The sequence below is a fragment of the Hyalella azteca genome, unplaced genomic scaffold (assembly GCF_000764305.2).
Source record: "Hyalella azteca isolate HAZT.00-mixed unplaced genomic scaffold, Hazt_2.0.2 contig11041, whole genome shotgun sequence".
NCBI lineage: Eukaryota > Metazoa > Arthropoda > Malacostraca > Amphipoda > Hyalellidae > Hyalella > Hyalella azteca.
Window position 1 is genome coordinate 122 of NW_025941053.1, and position 16,690 is coordinate 16,811.

At 42.8% G+C, this 16,690-nt stretch overlaps 3 protein-coding genes across 3 annotated transcripts in view; 2 read left to right on the forward strand and 1 right to left on the reverse strand.

Moving 5' to 3' along the window:
* The first annotated feature begins 278 nt into the window (after positions 1-278).
* On the forward strand, positions 279-4,278 carry LOC108666931. The gene is made up of 4 exons (XM_018153900.2): positions 279-353; positions 423-828; positions 3,124-3,210; positions 3,336-4,278. The coding sequence occupies exons 1-4, from the start codon at positions 279-281 to the stop codon at positions 3,908-3,910; spliced, it is 1,143 nt and encodes a 380-aa protein (XP_018009389.1). The 3' UTR covers positions 3,911-4,278.
* A 4,846-nt stretch (positions 4,279-9,124) lies between these two features.
* Positions 9,125-10,955, reverse strand: LOC108666935. The gene is made up of 4 exons (XM_018153904.2): positions 10,895-10,955; positions 10,527-10,662; positions 10,073-10,171; positions 9,125-9,924 (listed from the first exon to the last, which is right to left on the reverse strand). Exons 1-4 carry the CDS (start codon positions 10,940-10,942, stop codon positions 9,620-9,622), a joined length of 588 nt encoding a protein of 195 aa, XP_018009393.1. The 5' UTR covers positions 10,943-10,955; the 3' UTR covers positions 9,125-9,619.
* A 1,097-nt stretch (positions 10,956-12,052) lies between these two features.
* The window catches only part of LOC108666932 (damage-control phosphatase ARMT1), a 9,129-nt gene continuing 4,491 nt past the window's right edge, over positions 12,053-16,690 (forward strand). Inside the window, 5 exon segments of the mRNA XM_047882688.1 lie at positions 12,053-12,422; positions 13,238-13,343; positions 13,839-13,953; positions 14,745-14,892; positions 15,192-15,210. Coding sequence (XP_047738644.1) covers positions 12,373-12,422; positions 13,238-13,343; positions 13,839-13,953; positions 14,745-14,892; positions 15,192-15,210 — 438 coding nt within the window. The 5' untranslated portion in view covers positions 12,053-12,372.

The following is a 16,690-nucleotide window of genomic DNA, read 5'->3' on the forward strand; positions in this document are numbered from 1 at the left end:
TCTGATAATCGATATTTAACACACTTATTTCTTTCCAATCAATCTGAAATTTTGCACACTTGCGTAAAGTTGGAGACAATGCATGATTTAATTGACAGAATAAATAAATTTGCACCATTTAAATTTATTTTCAAATTTTAGAGATAAAATTTAAACATTTTTTTTTATATATGACAATAAAATTAGAAATTCATTGTACATGTGTAACATCGGAAACACTGGATTCTTTAGAGTCGTCTTTAAAAAGTAAATTTTAAACGCATTTTATTTGCTCTTCAATGGGTAACTTGGACCCAATTCGGCTCAGTAAAAAGGTGTATCAGTGCTACGGCGGCTCTCTGCTCGAGCTGTGGGTAAAAATGCGTGTCAATATTTGCACAACATGACACATTAATTTTGCTGGGTGATATTACGCCTCACAGAAGCTGTGGTCTGCCTCGTGCCTCACGTCAGCACTGCTGCTCCTGACGTCCGTGGGACCTGTCAGCACAGGGGACGTCAGCGGGGACGGCAGAGTGGGCGTCAGCGGGGACGATATCAAAAACTACGGCTTGAGCAAGAGAATGGACAGCAGTGTGGACGACAAAGTGGACGAAAGAGTGGACGACAGAGTGGACGGCAGAGTGGACGAAAAAGGGGACGAAAAAGTGGACGGCAGAGTGGACGACAAAGTGGACGAAAGAGTGGACGACAGAGTGGACGGCAGAGTGGACGACAAAGTGGACGAAAGAGTGGACGACAGAGTGGACGGCAGAGTGGACGACGCGGCAAATGGCGAGGACGACGGACAAGACAGCGACGACGTGCTGGTGTTGGAGATGAGGAGAGGTAGGCTCGTCCATCCCGCTCTACTTGTAGTGGCATAACTTTTATGGCATGACCATTATGGTATGGCATGATCCTAATGGCATTGCATGACACTAGTGGCATGGCCTTAACGGTAAGGCAAGACACTAGTGGCATGGCATTAACTGATTAAGAAATAAGATATTTTAGGTAATTTATATTGCGATTAGCTTGTAAGATTCGATACTTAACTCTACCCAGCAATTGATTTGAGGTATAACTCTGGCCCTTTTCTAAGGACGAAAGCGAAACTATGTCACGTGGTTTGATGTCCGAGAGGAGGATCTCTATCCTGAATGGTTAGCAGATGGAGGGCATGAAAACACAGTGAAGATTAATACAATTGGTATTGAAAATATGGCACAGACAAACAGATGCAAAAATTACTGGTGTTGGAGATGAGGAGAGGTAGGCTCGTCCATCCCGCTCTACTTGTAGTGGCATGGCATTAGTGGCATGGCCTTAATGATATGGCATGACACTAATGGCATTGCATGATACTAGTGGCATGGCCTTAACGGTATGGTATGACACTAGCGGCATGGCATTAATTAATTAAGAAATAATATATTTAACATTTTTAGATTATGGATATATCGTATGATTTGATACTTAACTCTACCCAGCAATTGATATGAGGTATAACTCTGGCCCTTTTCCAAGGGCGAAAGCGAAACTAAGCCACGTGGTTTGGTGTCCGAAAGGAGGATCTCTATCCTGAATGGTTAGCAGATGGAGGGCATGAAAACACAGTGAAGATTAATACAATTATTATTGAAAATATGGCACAGACAAACAGATGCAAAAATTCTGGAGTACGTCACCAGCACCTGGCAGGTATGAAGCGCCCGATTGTAATCGTGGCTTGAGATCTGGTGATCGCGCTGGAATTTTCGGTTCGTTTCTCCCCGTGTCTAGTCTCGGTCGCGTGGACTTCGAATTAATATTCGTGATAGCGTTTCTTCGATGACGTGGCTGCGCAAAGTTAAATTAGCAACCATCGATGAGTCCTGCCGGGATTCGAAGGGACGTTTGGCCTTGCAAAAAAAGGACCGAGGGTTTTCAATGGGCCCATAGAAATTCTAAACTAACTTGCTCACTCATTATGTAGCCTAGTCTTACTGTTAAGCCATATTCTGTCTCGTGAATCAAGTGTAGGTAATTCTGATTTTATTTTATATTATAATATTGAACATGGCTTGCGTTCAGATGATGAGAAGGGAGTGGGTGACGTTAAGATAGAAAGAATACGGCTTCAGCACAAGAAGGGGGCAACTTACCGCAGGAGTGACATTGCTTATATGTATTTTCTATCAGCCGAGGGCATCGAAGGCTGACCAAGAGAAACTTGAAACTGTCGCTATGAGCGCTATGTCTTCTTTGAAAGCATATATATGCGCGACGTAAAGACCCAAAAATTGCGCCATAGGATGGTTCTTCTGTTATAACCGTCACGCAAGTACGGTCAGCTGGCACCTCCGCAGACAAAGGTGACGACTTCGGCTGTTGCCCCGAAATAACGGCCACGCAACGCTACGAGTCTTTCACACGACTACAACTCCTGTATAAGACCGTAAAAAATCGAGCTACAAGTAACGGCCACGACTTCATCTTATTTATTTATGGTCAACATCGACACTACGGCTGTGACTCTGCAGTGCGACAAGCGATCATAAAACCGACACTGATAATAAGCAATTTCGAGCACTGCGACACAATTACAACAACTGTGTGCCACAATCAGTGGTACGGTCACAAGCTTGGAGTAACATTATCGACGGTGGAGATGAACACCAACATTCCGAAGTACGGTCGTTAATGAAATCTACAGTCAAAGCGATCGCGAGACATTCTAAGCGGTCGTAATCATTCGTGAGAGAAACGGTCGAGTTATCTTAAACTTACTTCTGAGTTTAAGATTAAATGTACCTACCTGACTTTCATTTTGACTCTCGTTTTGTGCTTTGTGCCACGTGTCACTTGCAACATGTACTTTGCACATTCTATTTGCCACATATCACCTGCAACAAGCCACTTGCCACATGCCAATTGTCACATGACACAGGAGCATCCCAATTGCAATATACCTATTGCTATATGCCTGTATTTTCATATGCCACTCACCATATGCCACTTGCCATATGCCATTTGCCCATGGCAACATGCCACTTTCAACATGTCACTTGCCACATGCCACTTAACACATGCCACTTGCCACATGCCACCTAAGCTGAATGCCACATGCCATTTCTGGCGCTCATGATCATGCCCCCTCAGAGCGGCTGCTGTGGGCACAATATACGACCAGCACCCGCAATGCTCTCCTGGTCATCACCTCCAGCACCTTGTACACCTGCCTGTCAGGTGAGTCATCACCTCCAGCACCTTGTACACCTGCCTGTCAGGTGAGTCATCACCGTAGGACTGTAACCACGTAGGACTGTACCCATATAGGACTGTACCCACGCTAATACTGGTTATCCCCTCAGTTTCGACGGCGGCAGCTTGCACGGGTCGCCGCCAGCGGCTCATGACCGCAAATCTGGTCACAAAACTGCCTTCGCTGGACGACGTCGGTGGAGTTAGGGTGAAAAGGCAACTCGATGAGAAAAGAAATGTTGGTAGTACAATCCAGCCTCTCGATTCATCCAAATCTAATAGTCTAACCCAAGTTTTTGTTTCAAACGAAATTTACGCTCCAAATCGAGTTAATGGCTCAAACGAAGCAAAAGGTTTAACGCAACTTGACGACTCAGCCCACGAAGAGGGTTCAACCAAAGTTGAGGATGACACAAAACTTGAAAACTCAGCAACTTTCCCTCGTCAGTCAAGTTCCAGTCCAATATCGGCAAACTTGGTTGCGCTCGACAGTTCGCTCAGAGAAACCCAGGACCTGGTTGCAGATCCTGCCACCGGTAGTAGAAGTGGCAAGAGCATCCTGACGGTGTGGTCAACCGTGTCGTCAACCAAGACCGTCACCACCTATCTCACCAACACCTTCACCACTGTCAGCCTCAACGCCTTGTGCACGGTGGCTGGCATCACCATTCCTGCGTGTGGCTAATCGTCCTTTCGTGCGGTTTGATAATTCCACATGTTGCTAGATCATTTCCACGGTAGGATTAATCATTTTAAAGTGTAGCTTAATCCTTTCCATGTGTAGCAAAATTATTTATACTCGTACATGTAGCTAAATAGCTTACACGTATGACTAAATCATTTCCACTAGCAGCTTAATCTTATCTGAGCGCAGTAAATCTTTTTGCATGTGAATAAATCATTTATATGTGTGGCTAAATTCTTTTAATGTACTGATTAATCATTTCTACCTGTGGCCCGATCATTCAAACGTGCGATCAAATAATTCATGCGTGTAGGAAGTTACCTCGTCAAACTGGCAGTGGCACGTGTGTGCGATTTTGTTTCTTTTAACTTTACCTGAAATTTTTCGATAAATTAATTAAAATACATCAGTTCCTACGCTGGTTTGTCTCATTTTCCTCGCAATTTCCTGCACTTTTGTCATTTTTACCTCCTCGTGTTGGGTGGCGCAATAGAAGAGACACAAGTTGAATTTTTATTAACAAAGATGCATTGAACATGACGAGTAATATTCAGCAGGAAAATGTAGATAAAATGAGCTGCCGGCATGTGAGGAGAACGAGGGGCGAGATGAAAATGGAGCCTAGGAAATTTGGAGAGGGATCCAGGAATGGGACTGAGAGGGTGGATACATGAGAGGGATTAGGAGAGGAGCCAAGAGTGAATCTCAGAGGGTAGATACGTGAGAGGGATTATGCGAGGGGATCCAGGAGTGAGAATCAGAGGAAGTGATACACGAGTGATGAGAGGATACATTAGTGATCCAATAAGTGGCTCTAGAAAAGATTTCTGGAAGTGCGATACAGAAGTGAAACCTAGGAATATCTGAAATATCTAGAAGAGCAGAGATGTTTAGAAAAATGAGATAAAAATGTGTCCAAGAAGAATACGAGGAAGAGGGATGTTAAAAAGAAAATAAATAGAGGAATGTCTAGAAAAAGAATGAAATAGAGGCATATCTTGAAGAGGGATCATAAAAAGGATCCAGGAAGTGAATCACAAACTTAACTTGAATGGTTCAGCTGAAATAAAGCAATGTGTCAGTTTAGGTTCTGTAAGGATTAGACTAGGGTTTCAAATAAGGTTCAGTAAGTGATCCATAGGGATCCAGCAAGGGTTTGAAAAGGGTTCATAAAGGTTCCAGCAAATGATTTGCACGGGTTCAGCAATGGTTTAGCAAACGTTCAGCAGGAGTGCAAAGGGTTATGCAAGGATTCAGCAGGGGCTCAGCAAGGGTTCAGCAAGGATTCAGCAAGTGTTCAGCAGGGGTTCAGCAGGGGTTGTAAAGAAACCCAGCAACGCTGCACACCGCCGACACGCTCACGGTCGCCCCTCGGTTGGTGAGGGTCGTCGTCACCGTGAGGGTCGAGGACGAGGTGCGCCAGAAGGTGAGCAGCCGAGGGGCCTTCCCTAGCCCCTCGTCCTGCTCCTCACCCCCCCACCAGAGGTCATCACCCTCCCTCCCATCGCCTCCCTCCACGTCCATGGACGACGTCAGCGACGTGGCGACGAGGACGTCACCATCGCCCATCTCCCGACGGCTGTGTGCCCGCCGCCGCCGCCCCGAGCACGCCGCCGGGTTGACGCCTGCAACGACCACGGCTGTACGGCTCTACGTCTAATATACGTTTGTACGGCTAACGTACGTCTCGTAAAGTCGAAGGCTTAGTACCGGTTCAATTGTGTGTCTAACAGCCTGTTAGACGTCCTCAATAACGTATTATTGTTTCACTTACACAACTAATGATTACCATTTGTTAATTCACTTTCGCGCTTGAACGTCTAGTTTCTGATTATTTAATGTTATATCACTAATACGTCTTATCATCTGTTTTACGCTATTACACATCTAAATTTCTTTTTACATCACTCCACGTCTAAACGTCTATTGTACCCCTCGTACGAAACTAAACGTCTATAACATGACCGTAAAAGGGCCTGAACGTCTTAAAAAATTCACTACGACGTTCGTTCGTCGAAACGAACGAACGCGATTAACGTTCTGACTAGCTCCGAGTGACCCACTTCTGAGCCACGTCCCTCTTAAGCTCCGAGTGACCCACTTCTGAGCCACGTCCCTCTTAAGCTCCGAGTGACCCACTTCTGAAGCACGTCGCTGGCACAGTCACGGATGACCTGACGATGACGTACGTCGTCGTGGTCGTTGACGACGCAAACCAAGGCGGCGTCTGCCAGCGGCGCAGGCTGTGGCCGAGGAGGCTGTTGAAAAAAAGAGATTAGGAGAAGTAACCTGATGATGAGTTTGTTAGAGGTCTAATGATACGCTGTGAGGTATATAACAGACACTTAAAGTCTTATATATACGAAAAATTATAACTTCAGTTATGCAAATTAGCGGTATTGACTTGTGAAGCAGGTGGCGAGGACGGTGGAGGTGCTGGTGGTGATGATGATGGTGCTGTTTGTGCCGTCGTTGTTATCCTTGATGACGGTGCTGTTGTTATTGTCGTTACTGCTGGTGATCCATGTGCTGCTGTTGTCTATTTTTTCGGTGCCAGTGAAGTCCCGGCTGTTATCCAGAGCATGCAGAGCTGTTATCAGCAACAGCAGGTATAAATAAGAGCAGCGTGAGGGCAGGAGGGGTGGGGCGCTCGCCACGAACAACATAGCTGGGAACCTGCGTGAAGGGAAGGGGCATTCAGACACAGCGCACCTATACAAAACGCTAGAGCTTGTTTAATTTATGTCCATAAATCTTACCCCGGGTACAAAGTGTGTCTTACGCATGGTACACTGTAATTGTACTCGAGCACGTTCAATTTATACAATTTATGCATGCAAAACGTACACAAGGTTCGTTTAATTACAAGCCATTACGAAAATTACAATTATATATACCACTACCAATACAAATCGGTATCATACAAGCTAGACTGCCCCACGACGAAAAATAATGACAGATCGGTATTGACCTGGGATCAAAATCAGAGAGGACAGATGAAATTTTTATATGCCCATGGATATTTGTTGAGAAATAATTGAGTTTTTTATTGTCATGTAGTTACTAACGTTGACCTCAGACAAGCGGCTACTAGTGGCGACCTTCAGGCATCGTCAGACCTCGGCTAAACACACTTTCTTGGAGCTAGAATAGGCAATATCATGTGAGAAGAGTGGCTTAACATCCATATTGCTTGAAATTTTGCCACTTTGCTTTCAGTATGAATAAAAATAGTTTGGTTGTCAGTAGCTTCTTGGGTAATAAAGAAGCGTTTTGTGCAAGTAAACGGCCAGGCAGACCTGCTGAGCGAACAGTCAACTGAACGGACAGTACACGACAGCATAGAATGTCATACAATGAATATACATCAATATTATACCAAAGAATGAAGTTTACTTATAATTTTCTGGTAGATACAAGCGTCAATATTATAATCCACGGTAAGATAGAATTTAATTTTTCGTATAAGGTCTTTTGGGTATGTTTCGCCATATTTTGGCTCTGGGACGCGTGGTCGCGGAAGTGCGTCATTCGCACAGAACTAAATTATGACTCGAGTGCGTGTTCGCTATTTTAGCTGTGAATTTAGTTTGAATGAATGAGAAGTGGTACTGAAGATGATTTCCCAATGATAGACCAAATATAAACCAACCTGATGTATTCATCTCAAAGCAACCTGTCATCAAATAAATCATTACAACCTAGCCTAACCAAACCAAACTTTCTAAATCATCTCAACCTAAAGTTACCTAATCCATCTTAACCGAACCGAACCGAACCAAACCTAACACAACCTTACAACTCTCCCACATCTCCCAGTCAGTTTCTAAAAGCCCATCCATTTCGTTTGATCATATATGCCATAAACCTATGAAGCTGTTCTGTTTTGCGCTCCAATAATCAAGATGACAAAGTGGCATTTGAATTTTGATATGATGGATCGCAGCCTCAAGAAGCGAAGACATTGTGATGCCTGTCCCGTGCTTCTTCACAGACTCATGCCATAACTGAGGTAGAAAAAGGCCTTCTCTTCTCTGACTTGACATTATTTCCGTCAAAACACAAACTAAATTTAGTTGTACAAATTGATAGTCGTCCAAATATCACATGTTTGTTAGATTTTATCGTCTTCCTTAGTGGACGTCAGTTTTTCTTTCAGGGTTGAATGAAGAAAGTGGTATAGAAGTGTCAGCATTGAAGAAATAGGCCAATGGCCTGTTGAAATAATTGTACGAAGAATGATTGTGGTTCGGCCCATATTTAGATGATAAATATTCAGGTGCGGCGGCATGCGACTACTCGTATATTACAATCAGCAACGTAGAAATATTCCAGAGAGTTAAGTGGATATACTCCAGTGAGTTGAGCGCAAATATTCAATTTATGTACTAACGCGTAAAGCGTTGGCGGACTTTTCGATCACTTCTAACTTCAACTTCTCGTAACATTTGTATTTACCAAGCGTTACCAACTTCTGTACAGAACTAAATTTCTGAAGCCGAGAAATTTAGTGAATAAATGCTTCAGAACTATCAGTTGTAAACTCAAAAATCAACACTCCACTAACCGATACCTATTGGGCACAAATATAATGAATTACTAAAAAAGACCCTTTCTCTAGGATGGGTTTACAATGAGGAACCGATGTCACCATTTTTTAATGAAAGCTATGTTTTTTTCCTTTGGTGTACAAATACAATGGAATTCTTATGTTGTACCAGTGCAATTAAATTCTCAAGGCGTACCAATGCAATGAGTGTCTAATGGATTCCTGTGCAGAGATCTTCCTTTGGACACAACCTCGCACTGTGGAGGTAGGCGCAGGCCTTCCTTATATACGACCCACTTCGAGCTCGTTATGCGAGCGTGCAACGAATCTCTGGAGATGTCGGCGAGGTCCGTGCAATTAAGTCGCCGTCTTTCCTTCAGACCATGACTGCGCAAATTGTATCATTTTTCAACCTAATGACTTTTGTATTAATCGGCATTTTCAGTCGGAACAAATTAATTTTTACATATTAAAATCGCGCTCGAATTTTGTGTAATGTAACTGCATTCGCTAAAAAATGGTGTCAAAAATTTGACTACTGACATCATTGGAATTTTTAGGTGTGTCGAAAACTCAATGGATTTTTAATGCTTAGTGAGTCGTGACCGTTGACCGTTGGAGACCGGCCACTGTGTAGACGGACAAAGGTATAATTACTCGATACATACGAAGAATAGTTTACTGAGAGCGATCATCCTTAAAACAAAGTGCAACTATGGAGGCCTCGTATGTACAATTTACACTACGTTTTTGCTGCTTGCGAGGACATCACAACAAGTAAGTAAAAAAGATACAACAATGATCAGAGCGTCCGTTGGCAGTCATCGTATCCTCGAGCGGAGGTAGAGGAAAAGATACCAAGGCTTCATGCTGGGAAGAAAGTTGCGAGTGGGGAACTGCAGCGACTTCTGCTCCGAAGCTGCGGGAGACGCTACCTACAGTAGCTGACGGGGTTTTCAACAAAATCTTTAAAACAATGAAGATGAATGATGGTGGTTGTTATATTTTCAGGCTACTTAAATACCACCTAAAAAGTGATAAAACCTGGCAAAGGTGTTCGTAACAGGAATGAGAATCTCCTCCCTACCTCCTACTCTAGGGTTGTTCCGGTCAAGCACAGGCATAGCTATGTACCAAGAATATGACAGACTTGGTACCAATTAACCGTTGCACCCAGGCAACACAGAAGCGCCTTGGACAGTGCATGCCGCCGAGATGCTGATGATGTTTAAGGAGTTCGTAACGGTAGTCAAAGCGGTGACGGTTGACGACGTGGTCTCCCATACGGTGAAAAAGAACTTGGATTGTTGGTCATCGCGAGCCCCACCTTCTTCCTCTTCGCCTGCGAGGCTGCCGTCCACCTTTGCCTGGGAGGAGTCCAAGCCTTCATCAACGTTCAAGTCGGCACGCGGAGTTCTCATGCTGCGACGGCGGCGTCTGCCAGTGCAGGTTGCGGCCGACGCCGCTGTTGAAAAAAATATATATTAGGAGAAGTCTCCTGATGATGAGTTTGTTAGAGGTCTGATGATACGCTGTAAGGTATATAACAGACACTTAAAGACTTATATATACTAAAAATGGTAACTTCAGTTATGCAAATTAGCGGTATTGACTTGTGAAGCAGGTGGCGAGGACGGTGGAGGTGCTGGTGGTGATGATGATGGAGGTGGTGGTCGAACGGCTGGCAAACAGGAAAAATTTCCCGTCTTCGGCTGCTGGGTGGATTGCGGAGGAGAAAAAAATTACTATAGTTTCATTGCGAATATTGTGGTAATCACGTTGAAGGTGATGTGATTTTAGACCTTATCTTAACTTAGAAATTACACATTTTCTATTAAACCCGTTTGAATGTTAAATTAAATATATTTTAATGACAAATCACGAATTCAATTTTTTCAACCAATAAATTTTACTTCAACGAAACTTTAAGTTTAAATTCATAGTGTTTAATTTTAATGAGGCTAAATCAAGAATATGTAATTATAAATTTTACTTCTTTAAGAAAAAATGAGCATGGACTAGGAGCATAAATAATTTTTTATTTTTAAATGCGCGGTGCTTGTTTACCTTCCCCAAGAGCTTCTTGTTTAGCCGCAACTGCAGCAGGTGCTTCTACAGCTGCAGGTGCAGGTGCAGTCTGCTCAGCTGCGAGTACAGCTGCAGCAAGAGCAGCTGCCACAAGCGTCAGAAATATGCTGGATTGCTGACGCATGCAAAAAATAGAATTAAATTAGTATCAAAATCACAGGTTCGGACGAAATAAATTGAAAGTTGGTATACCACATCATCAGCGAACAATTAAAAATAAATCTATTTTATAGCAAAACTGTAATAAAATGAATTGAACTTCTTCGTGATATAAATTTCTACTTAGAGAATGTGATGGAGTCATAGAACATATTAGTTAATATACGAAGAGGCAGGAGAGAACTCACCATGTTCGCGCTGCAGTGTGTCGGCAGAGTTAGATACTCTCCTCTCATTCCGTCACGTATTTTATACTCTCCGGGTCCAGGATGATGACTTCAATCACGATCATTTTTTTCGCTACTTTCCTAGTAATAAAACTTGAGGAATTCCTCCCAAGTTTTCCCGCTTCGGAAATCGCATTAGCATATTTGGAAGACGTCATTATTATTTGCCTTCTTCACCGCGCTGTGCGCCAACTCTGCATTTGTGTAAACAATATTCTTAATGTTGGAAGCAAACGATGATCTGTAGGCAACATGATGAAGTTACTTACTAATTTAGCTTACTTCCACCCATTAAGGCTACACCATTTGTTATCGCGATATTTTTGAGCATCTATTCCCAGTCAGTCTATCTATTCCCAGTCAGTCCCAGTGTTGTTTGTAAGTTATAATGGAATCTGTTGTGAGGGATAGGATTATCGATCACTTGACTGCTCACCATCTCATATTAGATTGTCAACATGGTTTTATTGCCGGCAGATCCTGCACCACTAACTTATTATCTACGTTGAACGATTGGACTCGCCTGCTGGACGAAAGGGAGCCAGTGGATGCATTGTACCTCGATTTTGCCAAAGCATTTGACAGTGTTCCGCATGAGCGGCTGTTGCGTAAAGTGAAGTCTTTGGTAATGGAGGAAAACGTACTCCAATGGATCAGAGATTTTCTAGTAGGTAGACGAGAACGTGTCAGTTTGAATGGGTCCGTATCAGACTGGGCAACACTGCTCAGTGGTGTGTCACAAGGAAGCATTCTTAGGCCTGTTTTGTTCAATGATCTGCCAGAAGTAGTGTCAAGCGTGTGCTCGATGTATGCCGATGATACAAAAGTTTATAATACTGTTATAATACTGTACAGTTAAGGATGCAATAATTAATGTAATTGCAAGATGATCTAGACAGTTTAGTTAACTGGGCTAATACGTGGCAACTGCGTTTTAATGCTGGGCAGAGTGGCCCTGTGGTCACAGTTCAGAGTACCAGGATTGGAGCAGAGAGGCGCGGGTTCGATTCCAGCTCTGTGCGCCAGTTTCTGGTCAGAATCGGCGAGGAGGCCGGGCGGTTAAGCACAGCAGAATTGGAGCAATGAGTTGCGATATCCGTGATGCCGGATTAAAAATTTTGTCATGTGGCCTCCGAATAAACAGCTGAGAGCTGTTGTCGTCTCTCGTTCCATGTAGTCTGGCAGACAAACGTATAGTTAATGATAGAGATCAGGCTGGGCAGTGCATAACTGCATAAGCACTCGAAGCCTTTAAACTTAATTATAATATATAAAAAAAACGTATAATGTCGTCCACTTATCGTGGACATCCCGAGAAAGAATAAAGCAAGAAGCCAGCTAATTGAGCGGTTTGAGCCGAAGGTGGATGTTGGAACTTGGAATTTGGAAGGACCTACAAGTTGAAGTTCATGTGCTGATATCTTTCACTTATTCATGACATGGAGGAAGATTTGCCTGGCCCGGCTCCATTATCAGCTTCAGTGATAGGGTGAGTAGAATCTAAATGCTGTAGTGAAGTCTTCTTGCTTGCCGGTATGGAATACTGGGCAGATTTTTCCGAAAACCGCGGGTAAAAATAGGCTATTCAAGTGCGATTTTCGAAAACCGCGGGTAAAATTTATCGACACAGGAGTTCTAAAATTCTAAAACAGGTTCTTCAATGAGTTTAATCTAATATTTTCAAAAAACTGACATTGGTTTGAAATAGCTACTACTAGACTTGTACCAAGATAATGATAATGACAAACCAAATATCTTTAGAATCTGTTTATATTTAATTCCCTTATTTGCTCAATATTTTCAGTTTTTAACAAATTTCTTATGTATGATAAATTGATAATGCTGGTATCCAAGATACATATATGTCTAATTATATGACTCAGAAATCAACCTGAGAAAGGACAAAAAAATGTTTTCCTTTGACATTAACACTATGTCTAACAGACCACCAGTAACGTATTGTGGACTACCACTTCAAATCTGAACATATATTTGTATAATACTGGTCAGAATTACTATTTGCTGGAATTGCACAGTTTAGTTGCTATGGCAACTAAATCAGATTTCATATTAGTGTCGAATGTTATCATAGAATTATGTATGATTTGTAAGTATTTGATTCATCAAGTTATTCATATATTTCTCCTTCTATATTGTATGTGACTATGTGCTATGTGGCTATAATAGGAATACTGTAGTGTGTAGTCCATGTTATCCATAAATAATTTGCATTTTTAATCTATAATATAGGCTATGATGTTACTAGGCACAATTTAATTTATTGATTGGCCTATTTTTTTCCAGGAGTTTTGCATACTTTACTGTGAAGGATCGTCTACCTGTGATCCTGACCTGTGTCATCGATTATTTATGCCGGGAAAAACTTTCTGTTGTTAATCAATATGGAGAGGTGAGGCACAAACCAAAGTTAAATGCATAAAATGAATGAAATGACCTTGAATGGTGATTTAAATCATCAAAGAACATTCAATGAGAAGTATGAAAAATATTCTTATAAGTCCTTATTTGGTAGTTGAATTTTTGGTGCACTTTTTTACCATTTTGGCTTTTTTGCAATTTTCTGAAAAAGTTTTTATATGTATAATATAGTACCTTTTATGTTTCTACATTTACTATTGGTAACGGTATACAATGCTTACATTGTGATGAGTTGATATATGAACATTTTTTTTTAATTTTCTAATGCTATGATTTACTGTTTGAAAGACTTACATTGGTTGTTCTGCCATTCCTATTTATTTGCTGCATCCATGGTTGATCATTAACAATTTTTTAGTTTTATTTTCTGTAATAAGTTGATTTCTCACAATCTTTTCAACATTTCTGAATGAATAATCATCTGATGTAGAGTTTGTTCTTTGTATGTAGTCACTTGTTTTTGCAGGAAGCAGCCGATGAGATTAAGACCGTCATTGCTGTTCTGTCGCAACTCAAGAATGAAATGCAGACCAACAAGACCTTGAAGCCCTTCACTGAACTCTTACCTCTCCCTGAACATGGTGAGATTCATCACTCTGCATCACATTGTGGCTTACCTACCTTAAAAAAATTTAACTCAGTACTCACTGCAGTGAGTGACAGAGAGCGCATTTTCTCGTCGACCAAAACGTGAAGTCACGGACAGACGGACGGACGGACATGTGAGCACAATAGTGCATTTTTCCATAAATGAGAAAATGCGCTAAAAACTGGCCTATATAAATTGGGGCCAATTATCACCGACTCATAACCCAAATTGCGTCCATATGGATGGGCAATACACACATTGTGGCTTCACTATATATTCATATTTTCTCAATAGTTGCTTCGAATTATGAAACTGCCATAAGCTTAACTCTATTTTTTATATGATAAGTTTTGTATGACTGACTTGCTTATTATCCAAATGAATAAAAAATGGTTGAAATATTCTTAAGGAGGTTCAAATTTGCCACTATGAACTGTAATGGATTGTGTTTGTAGTCTTCTTTGTTGCCATTCAATCTCTGTAAGCATTCACTTGGGCAGTGAAATTCGTCCACAATACTGCATTTTAATGAATTATCTTTATTATGGCTATGCTCAATTTCATGTTGTTTAGATGTTTTTACCATTATTTCGAACTTGAATTGAAAAGCAATTGTTTCATTGCATACATCCAGCACATCACTAAAATTCTACATTTGGGCAGCAGAGTGAAATTCACCTGAACTGTTTTAAGCTTTGATTTGAAAATTGTTGTAATTTGATAGAACAATGAATATTCTAGGAGAATTTAATGAGATATATTTGCTCATTATTAATGGTGCAGATGACACTGCCCTTTGGAACGCCTGCCTCACCTCCTACCAAAACAAACACAATGAAGCCCCTCGGTGGTTCACCGCTCCCTGGTTGCTGGTGGAGTGCTACCTCTACAAGCGAATCCACCACACCTTCTTGTGCACGTGGGCTACATAGCAACCTTTCCTGACTGCTGTACAGCAAATTGTCTTGACTGCTGCACAGCAACCTGTCTTGACTGCTGCACAGCAACCTGTCTTGACTGCTGCACAGCAACCTGTCTTGACTGCTGCACAGCAACACATAGCAACCTGCCTTGACTGCTGCATAGCAACCTGTCTTGACTGCTGCACAGCAACCTGTCTTGACTGCTGCATAGCAACCTGTCTTGACTGCTGCATAGCAACCTGTCTTGACTGCTGCATAGCAACCTGTCTTGACTGCTGCATAGCAACCTGTTTTGACTCCTGCGCAGCAACCTGCCTTGTGACCTTGTGATGAGTTTAGGACTTCGTAGTCCACGGTGAAGCTGATGCTCCGCCTTCGTCGTCCTCCGTTTCCGAGTCATCGCTAGGCAGGTCACCCCGCGCTCGGGCCCCGGATGTAACTTTGGACGTGTTCCGTCTATTTTCCTTTGGGCCAGCTGTTGCAAGATGCTGTTGCTTGCTGAGGGTAGTTTCCCATTACTGGACAATCAGGGATCTTTCTCAGCCACTTGTCCAGTCGTCTCTTGAATGTTGCAAGGGTTGTGAACGATGAACTTCGTTCACTATATTGCCGTGTTCATTTTATCTCGTGTGCACACCGAAAGCCACATCTAGCGTAGCCGCCTTAGTAACATTGATGTCGGACTTTACTTGGACGGTAGCGACGTAGTACAAGGTCATGTCTGAGCGGCTGTGAGTCAGGTAGTTAGTCGTGTCCCGCCAGCCCTACAGTGAGGTTCTAACCTGAACTCACCTCGCTCCGTTGCAAAGTTAGCGATCTTGTGCTCCAATGCTAGTTCGTGTGTGGCTGTGCTCTATATGCTCCATTAAGCAGTGTAATGTCCATCGTGCTTGTTCTGTAATGTTTTGAACGTATCCCTTTGAAGTGCTATGCAGAAATAAAGCTAAGTTTTACCGTGTTCACCGAAGTTTTAATGAACAAAATCCTAGTGCAATAAAGTGCAATCTAGCTTTTTACAAGATAGTTACCGGCGTTTGGCCGTAAGAGTTCTGATCATTCTGACAAGTTTAATAGTTGCGGCAGGCGTCCGGTGACAGGGTAAACTCCCTCCTCTCAGCGCTTTTGGCAAGGCATTAAAGAGCCTCGGTCCTACCGCGGACAGTGATCCCTCACGAAGGGTCTGTACTTTGGCCGCGGCTCGGTTATTGAGTGGGGGAATCCTGCACAGTCTCCTTTTTTCGTTGTAAGATGTCATTATTTTGGAGGTCTCACTCTCAAAGTTGGGAGCCCGTCCGTTTATCATCTTCCAAGTGTACAGTATCATATACCTCTCTCTTCTCTCCAGTGAGTACGGCCCCAAGTGTTTCAGCCGTTTCCAGTAGTTCAGGTTCAGCTCCCTCATGCCGCTGATCCTGTACGTGAAGGTCCGCTGCACTGCCTCTAATTTTCGCACCACACCTGCCTTGAGTGGCGACCAAAGTTGGTAGCAATACTCAAGATTGGGGAGCACGAGTGGGATTAGAAGTAGTAGGACTGAGGGTCTGATTAAGGGTGAGGGTAGGGCTAGTACTGGGGGCTAGGGTGGGAGCGGGGGTAGGGGTTGGGCTTAGAGCATAGGTAATGGTGAGTGGGGTTTTGGCTTATGGCAGGGGTAGGGTTGGGGGCTGTCTCTTATACAAATCTAGATGTGTATAAGAGACAGGCTCATAGCCACCTGAACTACGCGATGTAGCACGCAGTTCCGGCGCCTGTGAGAGCTACATTTGAGCACCCAAGCATATGAGCTCATAGCCACCTGAACTACGC